The sequence below is a fragment of the Formica exsecta genome, unplaced genomic scaffold, assembly GCF_003651465.1.
Source record: "Formica exsecta isolate Colony F162 unplaced genomic scaffold, ASM365146v1 scaffold196, whole genome shotgun sequence".
Classification (NCBI taxonomy): domain Eukaryota; kingdom Metazoa; phylum Arthropoda; class Insecta; order Hymenoptera; family Formicidae; genus Formica; species Formica exsecta.
In genome coordinates, this window is record NW_021849259.1 from 467,919 (window position 1) to 481,855 (window position 13,937).

Here is a 13,937-nt window from a genome sequence, read left to right on the forward strand (position 1 = left end):
GGCATTCTTCAATGTAAAGGGTATTCCACCAAAAGTGGTCATCCAGAAGTTGGCCATATCGCAGGGCCGAAAATGAGAAAATGGGAAAATGGACGTCACCCGCGATATTCTAAGCCGAAAAAACTCGTATAATATGTAAAATATTTATATTAAATCATGCATCATTGTATTCATTTCAAATAGCGCTACAACTTTTATTGTCAAAATATGTCAAAATATCCACATTATTGTTATAAAAAAATATGCATACCTCTACGTTCGTTAACAGATGATAGCTTTTAAGTAAAACTACTATGCTCACAATAGAGTTCATCAGTTTGAACCATTTCATTTGATATATGTATATTTGTTATGATCTATTTTATCTCTTTTAATTTAAAAGATAAGAGGGGTGACCAATTTTGGTGGGACACCCTGCATATTTCCTACTTATTTATATTTTAGAATTACAAACTTCTAAATGAAAAATTATATTCTATAGTAGTATGCTCGTAGATTGAAAACAGTGTTCTTCATTTTTAACTAAAAAATTTAATATAAAAAGATTATATATGTATATTTATATATATATGTATATTTTTTTTTAAATAATTTATTACAATAATAGAATTTTATGTGTGTGTGTCGTGTAATTATATAATTATGTGTAATTGTAATATATATTTATTACATCTCGATTAATTTTGTTTGACTAACGCAAATAACTCACATATATTATAAACAAAATAAGGCTAAAAAATTTCATCTATATTCAGATATACTCTGTCATCATCTCATTTACATCTTTTATAACCATTTATAACATATTTTAAATTTACAAGTTTATTATAATTAATTACAAATTTAATCTTCAAAAATATATTTTATTAGTGAGAATCATACACATACACAATTTAAATCTTTGCCTCCAAAAATGTCCAAAACTTCGTTAAAGACTTCTAGTTCACGAATGTTGCTTCATCGCACTAAGTAAACGTTCTTTCGATGTCGTAGAGAAATACGATTAAATAATAATAATATCGAATTCTTTATAAAAAAAGTATATTAAATAAAAATTGACATGTAGCACAATTAAAATAATTACATAGAGTTTTTAATAGTAGAAATATACTAAATAAATGTCATTGTAATTTTTTCTTCTCGCGATTAGGAAAGAACATATATTTCATCTTTTTATTTTATTACAGTTTATGTAATTTATAATAATGTTACTAATATATAGAGCAAATTAGATCTTTATATATTAAGTTTCTGTTATCCCAGTTTACAAGTGTTACTTGGATAGTCATTAATTTGTCTATATTCAATATCAAAATATTAACTGAATATAATTAATTTTTTATAGATGGTCAAAGAAAGATTCAAGATTGAAGCCGTTTGGATTTTGCTGTTCCCTGGATCGCTTCGATCCTCTTTCGAGATACGATCAACAAAGACCACCCTATAAATCTTCATTAATGGCAATAACTTCTGTGCACGAGTGTCCAGTATCCAAGATGCAAATGAAATTTTTCACACCTTGGTTTACCCGAGAAAAGAGGAGGCTGAAGGCGTCGGAGGCTGGAGATCAGCAACGATCGAAGAACGGGAAATTGAATTACTTTCCTTTATTTGGTAGAAAGGATCGTTCTATAAAATGGTATCTAGAAGATGAAATTGCATTGGCAAGGGATATGTTTTGGATGGAAAAGCAAAGAGTTTACAACGAGGCGAGCGACAAAGCAATGAGCATTGGCAAAAAGAAACGTGAGTCTTTACTATATAAATTTTTTAAATAAAAACATCATAAAATAATGGAATATCTATACTTTTATTGCTATTGTAGAGGATGATAAAAGTATGCTAATTTTTCTAAATCTCATTTTATATAAGAATCCTTTAAAATAAGTGAATTTACTTTAATAAAGTTTGATTATTATTTGTAACTGTATACATAATTTCTTGTATGTATGTATTATACTATTAATAAATAGAATATTATTTAATTATTATAGTTAAAGACAAAATGAAAACTTTGTTGAATCTGAAGTACCCACGATGGTATCAAGACTTTTCCCTGGATCAAGTATGATGTAAAAATGAGTAATTAATTTCAAATAGAGAAACTTGTTTTTAAGAAAAATATAATTTAACTCTTGTATCAATATAGTATTAACAATTAAAAAGTTACGATAAATGAAGGACTCTCATTACCTAAGATATTGTCTTAATATTTAAGAAATTTTCAATTAAAATTAAATTATAACTGTGTGAAAAAGTGTTTTATATATATTTCGGAAAACTCACATAAAATCATATAAAAATGTATAGATAAAGAATTTAAAAAACCTGGAAAATGTGATGCGCACCGATTATGAAGAGACAAAAACAGATGGCACACGAAGGACATTGATAGCTATTGGCATTATTTCAACATTTTTCAAATTAAAGCCGAATATTATAAATGAGTTGCATAAATCATGCAATTTGAACAGTATCGATTTTCTACGAGAAATTTATAAAATCTTGACAGGAAATGATTTCTATGAGGAGGAATATAGTAATTTCTCGTTCTATTTTAATTATAGATATAGATAACACACAAAAATAAAAATTCTTTAGCAGAATTTATATAATAACTACAAAATTATTTAATTTGCAGAAAAAATTTATGACTGTAACGAGAGAATAATATTGTCAGCTATTGCATTTTTAACATTGCCAGAAACAGTAAACGAATTGCATAAAAGGTTGCCAGCAATAATTATGCCAAGTTTGCCACCAAAACGTAAGTTTCTTTAATTATCTCATAGCGGTATCTCTCTAAGCGATATTTAATTAAAATATATGAAACAAAATATAAATACAGCTATAATTTTTGTTTTAGCAAAACCACCAGTACCTTTGGCAAGACAGAAAAGCAGCTGTCCTTATAAAGAGGAGTTATTCAAGTGTCTTGATTGGGCCGGTTATCGAAATGCTTTGCAGAAATGGCAGAAACAATACAAACTATTTCAAACTATTCTAACAGTTCCGAAAATAATTTTATTATTCAAGCAACACGATCAATTTTTTATTAATGATAGAACATTGTCTGAGATTAGAAAGCAAAAGAAAGATATTTATATTAACCATCTTGAAAAAACCAGCACAAAGGATTTGCAAAAGAGTTCCTCTAGTAAGTATGATGCAAAAGGTAAATATATTTGAATCAAATACAAAATAGTAATCTTGGGTATATATACTTGGCCTATCTTGATACAAAATATCATAAATAAGTATATTTATTGAAATTTTGATTTATAAATAGATATAGTGAACATTGATGAAGAAGTAATATATGGAGCTAAAGATTTTCCAACACAGGAAAATTTCAAAGCGGAAAAATCATCAACTTCTAGTAGTTATCGAGTGCTAGACGATGACAAGAAATTTGATTTTACAATCAGCAGACTTACCGAAAAACCAGAAACTATGGAATACAAAATTTGTGGTATAAACTTTTGCAATTATGCTTTTTTTAACGTTGTTAATTTTAATTGGAGACAGAAAATCTGATAAAAAATTACATATGTAGGTACATATTTTTTTTATATACATATTAAAAATATAACTATAATCATTACTAATTATTACTAATTACTAGACTATAATTATATGTTAAAAGAAAAACTTTAATTTTTTTGACAACAAATTTAAATGTTTTAGGTGCACCAAAGCCACCAGGAGCAAACCAAAAATCCTGGCTGGGCGAAAAGAATGCTCACTACATAATAGCCGGTGCATCCTCGCAGGGCGAGAATCTACCGAATTGTCCTGTAACTTATGAGATCACCGGTGTGGCTAATGTGACACCCAGCAATAGCGACGAAAAATTCTTTGCAATGCTGAAACTTGATGATAGACCTAAAAAGATCTTTCCCAGTGGCAGAGAAAATTTGTCAAGAAAGTGGCAAGACTGGCTGCGAAATGCTGATGAGAATTTCGAGCAGATGGAGGAAGAAGCTGATGAATTGATAAAGAGTATGCAAACAACCATAAAATTGGCGTTTCCTGAACCCGTTTGCGATAGCTGTTGTTCGTGTCGACAGACACGAAAGACCGACGAGAAATTACAACAAAGCAAGGCGCCGATCGACAATAGCGAGAAAAACAAGTGAGTGATAATATCTAATAACATTATTGCATCTAATTTAAAAAAATAGCTCTATAAATTATAGTTGCTAGTAATTTTAACAATTAATCGTAAAATTTTTGATATCATGGATTTTTATTTACATCTATGTGTGAATTTTGATATTTTTATTGATTCCAATCAATCTATTTATGAGTATTCATAATCCTCGTGTGTCTTTTTATATGAAATAATCACATTGTTCTAAGATTTAAAATTTTGAAAGAAAAACTAAAACACTATAATAAATTTAACGATGTCATGGTTTAAAATACAAGGGTGTTATTAACGACAGGAACGCCGTAGAATTGATGACAATGCATTCTCCTAAGCCGACAACAGGATCACCAATCAAATTGATTGCTTCGCAGAATGAGATCAAGACAAATATCATTATCAATGGCGTTACCAAAGAGAACGGCCAAACTCGATATTATATATCAGGTGCTCAGAGAGACAACATCATACATATACCATCGCGAATACTTGATCCTCCAGTATCTCAGTTGGTCAAGAATGTTCCACCTTGTACATGCGCCATTCAGCAAATGAGCAATAAAGACATAAGTCCTTCTATAAGCGAGGATGACATTCCTTGGACAAAGGACGAAGGAGTGTGCATTGGAAAGAAATACAGACCAAACGAGCCAGGTGCATATTCTTGTAAGACATATCCTGACGATAAATCTTGCAGACGTAATCCTTTCATAAAAGAAGTAATAAGGATGGAGAGGAACAAAAAGGAAAAAGAAAAAAGAGAAAGAGAGAAAGAAAAGACAAACCCTATCGAAGAAGTCAAAAAAGAAATTCAAACTTCAGCGAAGAAAATAATTGAGAAAAAAAAGGATAAATTCATTCCCGATCCTGATTATCCTGCTTATGATGATTATTGGAATATATTACGCACTGCCCCATCGAAAATAATAGAAACAGATTATGAGAAAACCCTGAAATTGACTACTCCAGCATTTCCTACAATCTCTTCATCATTAAATATGCAAGAAAGACAAAAAGACATCTCTTTCTCACAGGAATTAAAGAAAGTTGAAAAGAATATTTTAAATAAGGAAAATAATGAAAAAATTTCTGAAATCTCTTTAAAATCGTCAAAAAAAAATAAAAAAGAAAGAAGCAAAGACAAAGAAGAACTGGAAGATATGGAAAAGAAAAAAAGAAAAGAATGGATGCCTTCGAAAAAAATAATAGTTAACAAGAAAAGTACAAATCTGTCAAGTAACATTTTTAAGTCAATACACGGAACGAAAAAGAAGCAACGAACGAAGTTATTTTTATCATCATTTCGCAGACCAGTTAAACAATCCGACAAAGTTAACAAACTAACCAAATATAGCTCCGTAAAGAAAGACAGGGAGACTTTAATGGATGAAGCTAAGCTCAACAATCGCAAACGAGAAATGGCGAAGATAAAGAATATGTTCAAATCTTTCGCAATTTTAGATGACATCCAACCCGCTATTCTTCCTGAAGAATTACTGGCAATTAGTCGACGTGATCCAGAAGAGATAATTGTCGATTCTCCTGTTGATGAAGAAGAGAGCCGTGCTATCAATAAGGCACCTTGTGGTTGGAGAACAAAGTCGGAGCAGGAACTTCCAGCAAAAAAAACTCTGGCTTATCTCTGCGAACCAGATTATCCTTTGGAGACGGTAGCGGTTCGCCCTGGAGGACGACCGTGTCAGTGTAGAGCAACAAGAAAATCCTTATGTATAACATGGGTGGTCTAATGGAGAAAAAAAGAGATGAGAGAAGAGCTAGGAAGACGAAAATAGAGGAGGAAAATAGAATTATCGATGGTGTTCTTTATTTCACACCACCTGTCAGTCCCCGAAGAAGTGATGAATACATTCCGGAATATGATCTTCTCGAATCGCCGTACGATATGTGCATTAATCACGTTACAGACAAAACATTGAAACTAATAGAAAGATATTCTGGTCCCAAAAGTTTGGTAGAGAAAATACAGAAAAAATCAAAATCATGCAGTTGTAACGACGGCGTCAGGGAAGAGAATCAGCTTGCAGATCAAAAGAAAGACATTGCAGAAACTCGACGGAAATTGATGGAGTCCAAATTGCCAGAAGAAAGATGGAAGACAGCATTAAAGGATGCAGCATTGATGGATTATTTTACACAGCGCAAGAATAATGTTCCTTGTTGGACATCTTGTAAGAAGTTTGCTCAAAGTGCCAGGTTAGAAAAAAAAATCCTAATATCTAATTTGCAATGTCTAACATTAATATATCTAATATCGAATTTCCAACAATGCTTAAACATGATCAATAACAATAATATTTATTGATATTAAAATATTATAAAACATATATAATATATAATTTTAGACCTCGAAGATTGAAAGTTGTGAAGCCTGTATGCGAATGTAAATATGAAAGAAAGATCGTGGAACGAAATGAAGAGAGAACTAAGTGGAAGACACATAAAAAAAAACTAAAGGCTTTAGAAAAGCAGCCTTTCATGCAGATTGTCAATATTTCGAGACCGATGATAGAAGACACGAAATTCATTATATCAGGCGTAAAGACAATGCCGCTGGAAGACGAGCATAAAAAAGACATCAAGTATTGTATATCGGATGTGGCAAAAAATATTTCTATGTTGCCGCCTCAGCAGATAATCGATGGCCTGAAAATATCAACACCGTTCCAAACACCACAACCGAGCAGAGAACATATTCTACGAGCTGATATTCCGCACCGACATTGGTCGCCGACGAACATTCCTCCGGGTCCATTGCCGAGGAAAGACGCCGCGTTGAAGGAAGAAATGGAGCGCAGAAAAAATGCAAGGGATGAAGCGTTTAGGTTGATTTATGAGGATAAGAATAAACAAGATGCATCTTGTTTACATCGTAATTACCAAGAAGTTTCTGACAAGAAGGAATTAATGACGTGCCACGAAACAAATTTAAGTCAAATGGATGTAGAAAAGAAGACGTCCAAAAAAATAATAGGATTACAGTCACCAAGCAAAAAGATTGGCAACAAGATAGAACATCGCAAAGATATATCTCATAAAAAAATTGCTAGTAAAGTATTTAATGAAAAGGAAAAATATTTCGAAAAAACCACTAATGAGATTGCACAACAAGATGTATTATACAAACAAACAATTGATAAGATAGGCGAAAAGATTGATGATGAAAGGCATCTGATAAGTGATGGTGATGATGAGAAACGTATAGATAGCAAGCTTAATCTTATGGCAATAATAAAAGTATTTCCATCCATCTCCTTTCTTAATCTAATAATTTCGAAAAATATTCATATCTTTATCAATTAATTACCTCATGATTAATTATGATATCAATATCATTTATTAATTTATATATGAATTCATATATCTCGAATTTAAAATGTAACATTAGGCTGAATTGAAGAAAATGGCTGCAGAAGGGTATATATTCGCCAAGTTGCCGAAATGCTATCTGATGCCACAATTTCAAGACTGGATTATGTACAGGCAGTGCATCACCTTTTCGGAAACTGACAAAAGTAATTTGTTCACAAAATGCCATTTTTAAGACACTTAAATTTCTTACTTTTTATTTTCTTTATTATTATATGATTTTCTATTTTCTCAGAAAATTTGATGCGGGCGACTGTTCGCGCGTGGCACTTACTAGAAACGGCGAGAATGCCAAAGATTGAGAAACCATCATTACACATGACAAAGTGTCAGCTAAAAAAATTGACTTATAATCAAGCTGAGGAAATAAAGGAAAAGGTCAACTATCGATATCAACCATTTTTAATATTTGTGAATTTAAATATAAAAGACGTACATATATTAAACTTCTGACATCCTATATATATTTCAGAGATTTCATAATATTTTCTGATTTTTCAATTTATGTCTTTTTTCTCTTTTTTTATTTTTAATATAATTGCTAATATAAATTTTTAATTCTTTTAAATCTAAAATTGATTATTTATCTGCCAATTTGGAGTAACTATAATTATATATCGATTTGCGTTTTGCAGATTCAAGAGGCAAGGGCGATTTTCCACAGTAAAGTACGTAAAGCGCGCGTTTCTTACGCTCGTACCATATGGGATACCATGGAATCTGGAAAATTCCCTTCTACGTCGTTTAAGAGAATCTTCTTCACATATATGGCCAGCAAAGAATCAGATGGATACGTTTATAAGCCATGGTTGCCTTCCGAAGTTCAGGATCTTACTTGCTACTAGTACATAATTTTTATTTAATAAATATAGATATATTTGTATATAATATTCATTAAATGTAATTAATCATTTTAAATTTTTTAATACATAATATAATATAAATTTATTCAATATTTGTATGTTTTATCAGTTATCTGCTGTTCTTTTTTTAATTAACAATTTATTTTTAAATAACAAAATTTTAATTTTTTTTTCTTTTGCGAAAATCTTATTAATTTTATCGATAATAATTCCTCTTCTCAAAACTTGATAAAAGATCTGTTTTTCATAGTTGAACTGGCTGCATTAGTTATATAAAGTTATTCAGCTATAAAGAATAAATCGAATTACATTTTTATCATTAGAGACCATTTCACAAATCCAATAAAAGCTTCAGAGTCTGGCCACATTTGTTTTCAAGCGTTCGCAGCAGTTTGTTTAATCTCAACATAACCTCTAATAAATACGGAAATTTAATACTAATACAAGAAGAAAAAAACTTTCATCGGAATAAACATGATATCCACAAAAATATTTTTTGATTAAAGTAAATAAATAATTTAAAATTATAGAAATTATTTAACAATTTCAGCAAAATGACGACTGGTATATTAACATTTTTATGTAAAACTGTTTGTTACTTTGTAAAATTAAGTTTTGTTTATATATTTATCTATTTAAATCTTCAGAAATAGAGACGAGCCTGTTGGTGATCATATTAGATGTCAATCCTGTACAACGAATAGTGAAACAAGAGACAAAGATATTGTCACAATGTCTGGACTCTATGATCGTCTTTGCCAATGCTCATCTCATGCAGTCGTCTAATAATGAACTGGCGATCATGGCATGCCATGGTCACAGTGCCAAATTTCTCTACCCATGTGAGAACGCGGCAGAAATAAGACAGATAGATGGCCAGTATGAAAAGTTTACTATGGTAGAGCGTACAGTGCGTCAGCAGTTGCAGCAAGTTATCAACGAGATCTCCATGGATACTCCATTAACCACAGAAAGTCTCATCTCGGGTGCCCTTAGTATGTCATTATGTTACATTGCTCGATTGGAACGAGAAAAGGTGGCCAGCCAGAAACTATACCCCAGAATATTGGTGATCACTGCCAGCAACGACTCGGCCATACAATACATGAACTATATGAACATATTTTTCACAGCACAGAGAATGGTATTTATTAGATTTCTATCATAATGATTTATGATTATGATTTATAATGAAAAAGATTTGCCTGGATGTTTTCAGAATGTGATTTTGGACGTGTGCAGTCTGGATCAAGAACTAACACTCTTGCAACAGGGCTGTGAAATTACTGGTGGCAATTATCTGCAGGTGCCACAACTTGCTGGATTGCTCCAATATTTGTTGGTAAATTATTAATGCTTGATTCTATGCAGTTATGTACTGAAATAAAAATATATATATTATTTCTTTTATGATTTAGTGGGTTTTCCTGCCAGATCCCAGTGTTAGATCGAAATTAGTTCTGCCGCCACCAGTGAAGGTAAACTATAGAGCAGCATGCTTCTGTCATCAGGACCTTATTGACATTGGATATGTTTGTTCCATATGTTTGTCAAGTAAGTATTACTATACAATTATATCAAATAACCACAAATATTTTAATTTATGTGTGGCATGATGAAATTAAATTTAAACAATAATGTTGACAATAATACTCAATTTATTTATTACTTATTAATACTAAATGTATTAACGTAATATAATGTATAAAACAATTGAATTATTATTTTTACAGTTTTCTGCAAATATAGTCCAATATGTACAACTTGTCAGTAAGTATTTTTGTAATATTATAATGGATTCTATTATATATAATTACTCTGTAATTAATGATAATGAATACTATATTTATGACATATTACATATAATATACTGATTGCACTATATTAAATATAGTTGCAGTTAAGTTTGATATATAATTATAAATTACATTCTAATCTTTCATTTTATTTTTTTTAAGTACGGTATTCAAGATGCCAGGACCTATGCCAATGAAGATAAAGAAAAAGAAAAAAACTATAGATATCGTTCATTAATATGTTACATACTCCATAATAATTATACTTTATATACATATTTAAAAAATGTCGTAAAATATAAAAAGAGGTTGATATATAATTTATAAATCGCAATGATTAATGACTATGACCAAATAGAAATTAATCAACTGTCGAATCTACGAAATAAAAAAATATATTGATTGGCATAATTTTGTTGCCTGTTCATCTGATTTGTGTATTCGACGTCCATTGTTATGTTGTGGGTCGATTATGCGTAGGTGGATGCTGTTGCGGTATGTAACCAATGCGTTCCTGGATTTCGCTCTGAGGAACCTTACCCCCCCATGTGGGAGGATTCATAGCAGATGATGATTTTTTCTCGGGATCCTTTTTGGCTTCGTGTGCTTTCCTTATCTCTTCATATTCTTGCAGGTCATCCAAACGCATCTCTATGCGTGTCGGGCTTCGTCGTATCATTATACTGAAAAAAAAAAAGACAAAAAATGACTATACTCTTATGCGATGAAAATTAATTAAAAGACAAAAAGATAATTTTATTTCTCTTGATTTTCTCTTCACGATATCTAAAAATACTTAATATATTTAAGAGTTATAAATTATAGCTAACAGCACACGAATATTCTAAAATTAAATGTGTGAACTAATAGTTGACAATTCCCTCTTCTTCAATCAATGAAATTTAATTTAACTAATAATTTCCCATTTATTTTTTTTTTTAGAAATTTATTTTAAAAATTTTATTTAGAAATTTAATCAAGCATAGAAATATAGAGACGTATCGAGGATATCTCTCTAATCGGGCACCGGACCCTTTAAGTTACATTCCTGTCTCACGTGTAATATGGCGAGATAGATGACAATGCCCCGAATAATCAGAAATCGAGCTGTATCATCCTAATCGAGGTCGTTCCTCGACAACTCCGTTGTTATACCAGTCATACATTTTCGAAAACCCCTCGGATAGAGCCTCGGCCTATAGGCTTGGAAAGCGTTAAAAGCGCCTCGAAAAAAATGCGGAGGCGGAGGGGCTGGACAGACACACGCGAGCACGCTTTCGATCGGGCAGCTCTTTACCCGAAAAATTGACGCGGAATTATACGACTTCCCGGCCACGAGGGGCGGATACTAGTCGATTATACTGATCGTGGACGATCGGCGACGCGGGAAGATGCTCTACCTCGAGGATTACGTCGAAAGTGCGTACGATGAGAGTCGCGCTCGATCCACCAGCGAGATTCTAACCTCGTCTCGTGGAGCTAAAACCGCCTCGATTCGAAATCGCGAGCCCGCGACGAACGCCATTTTTGTTTATGTCTCAATCCGCGTTTCCTTTTGCAATTCCTATTAGAGCCGTTTGCGAATTGTTTTTGTAAAATGATGGGAAATTGGGTTTACTACTCGACACGATATCCCGTCGAGAGGTTAGGCGCATGTTCGTCGACATAGCCAATTATTGTTATGCAATGGAGATAATTAATATTTAAATATTTTTAAACTCTGCTGGCGAATGTTGAATTTCATTGGTGTCGTATTTTTAGGATTAAAAATTGATTCTAATATTTTGCTCCTTTTTTAGGATCATTATAAATATTAACACCGATGTTTTGCTAATATAATATAAAGATAAATAATAATGATAGAGAAGAATAATAATGATAAGCATTGTAATTTTGCAATAAACTTGCTCATTTATTAAATTTGTTAATAAATGAGAGAAATTAATATTAAGTCACAATATTTCTAACTTTAAGATTTTTGTTTGTTAAATTGTTACATAAATCATATCAAATATTACGAATGAAATATAAATAGCTAATTCAAAAGTAATTATGTTTAAACTTAAGTTTAAATTTAAGTTTACACTTACAAAAGACTAATTTCTCTTTAATGTTTGTCATATGTATTCCAGTGATCGAACATCTTCCACAAGAACTGAGGGATCGATTTACCGAGATGAGAGAAATGGATCTAGGTGTACAAAGTATATATTCTTTGATATAATAAAGACAGCAGCGATAAGAGTAGCAATAGTAATAAATAAAATAGTGATAACAATTGATATTTTTTATTGATATTTTCAGATTCTATGGATAGCCTGGAGAAGAAAGTGAAGACATTATTTTGCAATGCCAAGAAGATGAAGCCCAGCGAAAAAGAGGCGGAATACGAGGCTATTAGAAGAGAATACTACAAGACTCTGGAGGATGCCGATGAAAAAGTGCATTTAGCTAATCAGATGTACGACTTGGTAGACAGGTATCTGAGGAGGCTCGATCAGGAGCTGCACAAGTTTAAGATGGAACTGGAAGCAGACAATAAGGGCATTACCGAAATCTTGGAGAAGAGATCTTTGGAACTGGACCAGCCTCCCACAAATAGTAGCCAAAAAGAAAATCGTTACAGTTTTACACCAAGCAGAACGCGGGATAATCATAGCCATTGTAAGTTTCTAATGTCAATTTTTCTTTCATGTCAACTGCTTTCCATTTTTAAAGATAAATAAAGGTAGTATATTATGTTAAATTCACGAAAACATTAATACTCCTTGCAGGCACATTTTTAAGATAAAATGTAAAATCGTCTGTAAAATTCATCGATTAGAACAAATCTATTATACCAAAAAATAAAGTATGATCGGTAACAATATTCCTAGACAAGAATAATTACCAAGTTTTATTTTGAATTTCAGCTCGATCCGAAAAGCGGCGAGACTCCAACGCATCTTCCACGTCTGTCGAAAAAAGACTGGCGATTGAGAAACTGCCGGCGACGACGAGTCTGCCAGAGTCGCGGCCAGCGTCAGCGAATTCCGGGCCTATTATCGCAACGAGCAATGTCGCGCCGACGCCAGCAACTATCGCTAATTCCGTCGGATCGGTATGCTACAATCTCGGTCACATCGGGGCAGGTGGTAATGCCATCGCGGCGGCTGCATCCCAAGCGATCGCAGCCACACAGTCGATGCAGCAAGGCAGACGCTCGGCCAGTTTGAAAGCAAGCTACGAGGCCATTAATACTGGCGGCGTACATGCAGCAGAATTCAGCAGAGAGCTAGCTGGCGCAGCGCAAACTGCTATCGCAGCCATCCAAGAGACTACAAAGAAGCATAAAAAGTAAATAAAAGGAAGGAAGCAAACTCTGATTGCTCTGTTTATTATTAGATTATTTCTATGAAAATCTAATTATTTGAATCAATTACATTTTGAATGTCTCTGTGGAAATTAGTGAAATGAATGTCTTATGTTGTAAAAATGTATGTTCAGGATATTTTATATATTTTATAGTGGATTTTTGAAAGAGATGAGATATTTCTTCTAAGATGTTTTAAATTAAAATTAATTAATTGAATATTTTACATTATAAATCTTAAATTAACAATACTTTATATATAATCGCTTTTATCTTATTTTATAAAAGATTTTTTTATATGACTTTTTAAAAAAATACGTTGCAATCTCGAATTATAGGAAAGTAACTGCCACTGTGCCGAGTTCAAGCGTGATCGCAGCCACGGTTCA

General features: G+C 32.1%; 4 protein-coding genes across 7 annotated transcripts in view; 3 read left to right on the forward strand and 1 right to left on the reverse strand.

Moving 5' to 3' along the window:
• The first annotated feature begins 913 nt into the window (after window positions 1–913).
• Window positions 914–8,386, forward strand: LOC115234210. Its single transcript, XM_029805042.1, is given in 15 exon segments — window positions 914–969; window positions 1,346–1,746; window positions 1,995–2,065; window positions 2,311–2,539; window positions 2,642–2,767; window positions 2,867–3,183; window positions 3,289–3,472; window positions 3,688–4,135; window positions 4,449–5,463; window positions 5,548–5,881; window positions 5,884–6,364; window positions 6,514–7,405; window positions 7,557–7,683; window positions 7,773–7,915; window positions 8,173–8,386. Coding segments are annotated over 15 exon segments (5,034 nt in total). The 3' UTR covers window positions 8,383–8,386.
• Window positions 8,387–8,735: 349 nt separating this feature from the next.
• On the forward strand, window positions 8,736–10,607 carry LOC115234169 (general transcription factor IIH subunit 3). 2 transcript variants are annotated; one of them, XM_029804967.1, is made up of 6 exons: window positions 8,736–8,964; window positions 9,048–9,544; window positions 9,620–9,742; window positions 9,819–9,954; window positions 10,134–10,170; window positions 10,359–10,607. In XM_029804967.1, exons 1-6 carry the CDS (start codon window positions 8,955–8,957, stop codon window positions 10,432–10,434), a joined length of 879 nt encoding a protein of 292 aa, XP_029660827.1. In that variant the 5' UTR covers window positions 8,736–8,954; the 3' UTR covers window positions 10,435–10,607. The 2 variants fall into 2 exon arrangements, with proteins under 2 accessions (XP_029660827.1, XP_029660828.1); XM_029804968.1 differs by having other exon boundaries at window positions 8,761–8,905.
• Window positions 10,038–13,937, reverse strand: part of LOC115234170 (anaphase-promoting complex subunit CDC26-like) — a 6,880-nt gene continuing 2,980 nt past the window's right edge. Inside the window, exons 1-2 of one of the 3 annotated variants that reach the window (XR_003883889.1) lie at window positions 11,254–12,068; window positions 10,038–10,879 (exon numbers count right to left, since the gene is read on the reverse strand). Coding sequence is in view for 1 of the 3 variants with exons in the window: in XM_029804969.1 (XP_029660829.1) it covers window positions 10,651–10,879 (229 nt within the window). In the remaining 2 variants the exon portion in view is untranslated. Of the gene's footprint in view, window positions 10,880–11,253; window positions 12,069–13,937 lie in introns of those variants that run through there. The other 2 variants (XR_003883890.1, XM_029804969.1) reach the window with 2 other exon arrangements.
• The window catches only part of LOC115234172 (inhibitor of growth protein 3), a 3,686-nt gene continuing 1,225 nt past the window's right edge, over window positions 11,477–13,937 (forward strand). Inside the window, exons 1-5 of the mRNA XM_029804970.1 lie at window positions 11,477–11,615; window positions 12,329–12,400; window positions 12,501–12,860; window positions 13,109–13,532; window positions 13,887–13,934. Coding sequence (XP_029660830.1) covers window positions 11,588–11,615; window positions 12,329–12,400; window positions 12,501–12,860; window positions 13,109–13,532; window positions 13,887–13,934 — 932 coding nt within the window. The 5' untranslated portion in view covers window positions 11,477–11,587. The remainder of the gene's footprint in view (window positions 11,616–12,328; window positions 12,401–12,500; window positions 12,861–13,108; window positions 13,533–13,886; window positions 13,935–13,937) is intronic.

Coding starts and splice junctions, on each gene's coding strand:
- LOC115234169 (XM_029804967.1), top strand. Junction 9,743..9,818: donor GATTGCTCCAATATTTGTTG/GTAAATTATTAA, acceptor TTTATGATTTAG/TGGGTTTTCCTGCCAGATCC. Junction 9,955..10,133: donor TTGTTCCATATGTTTGTCAA/GTAAGTATTACT, acceptor TTATTTTTACAG/TTTTCTGCAAATATAGTCCA.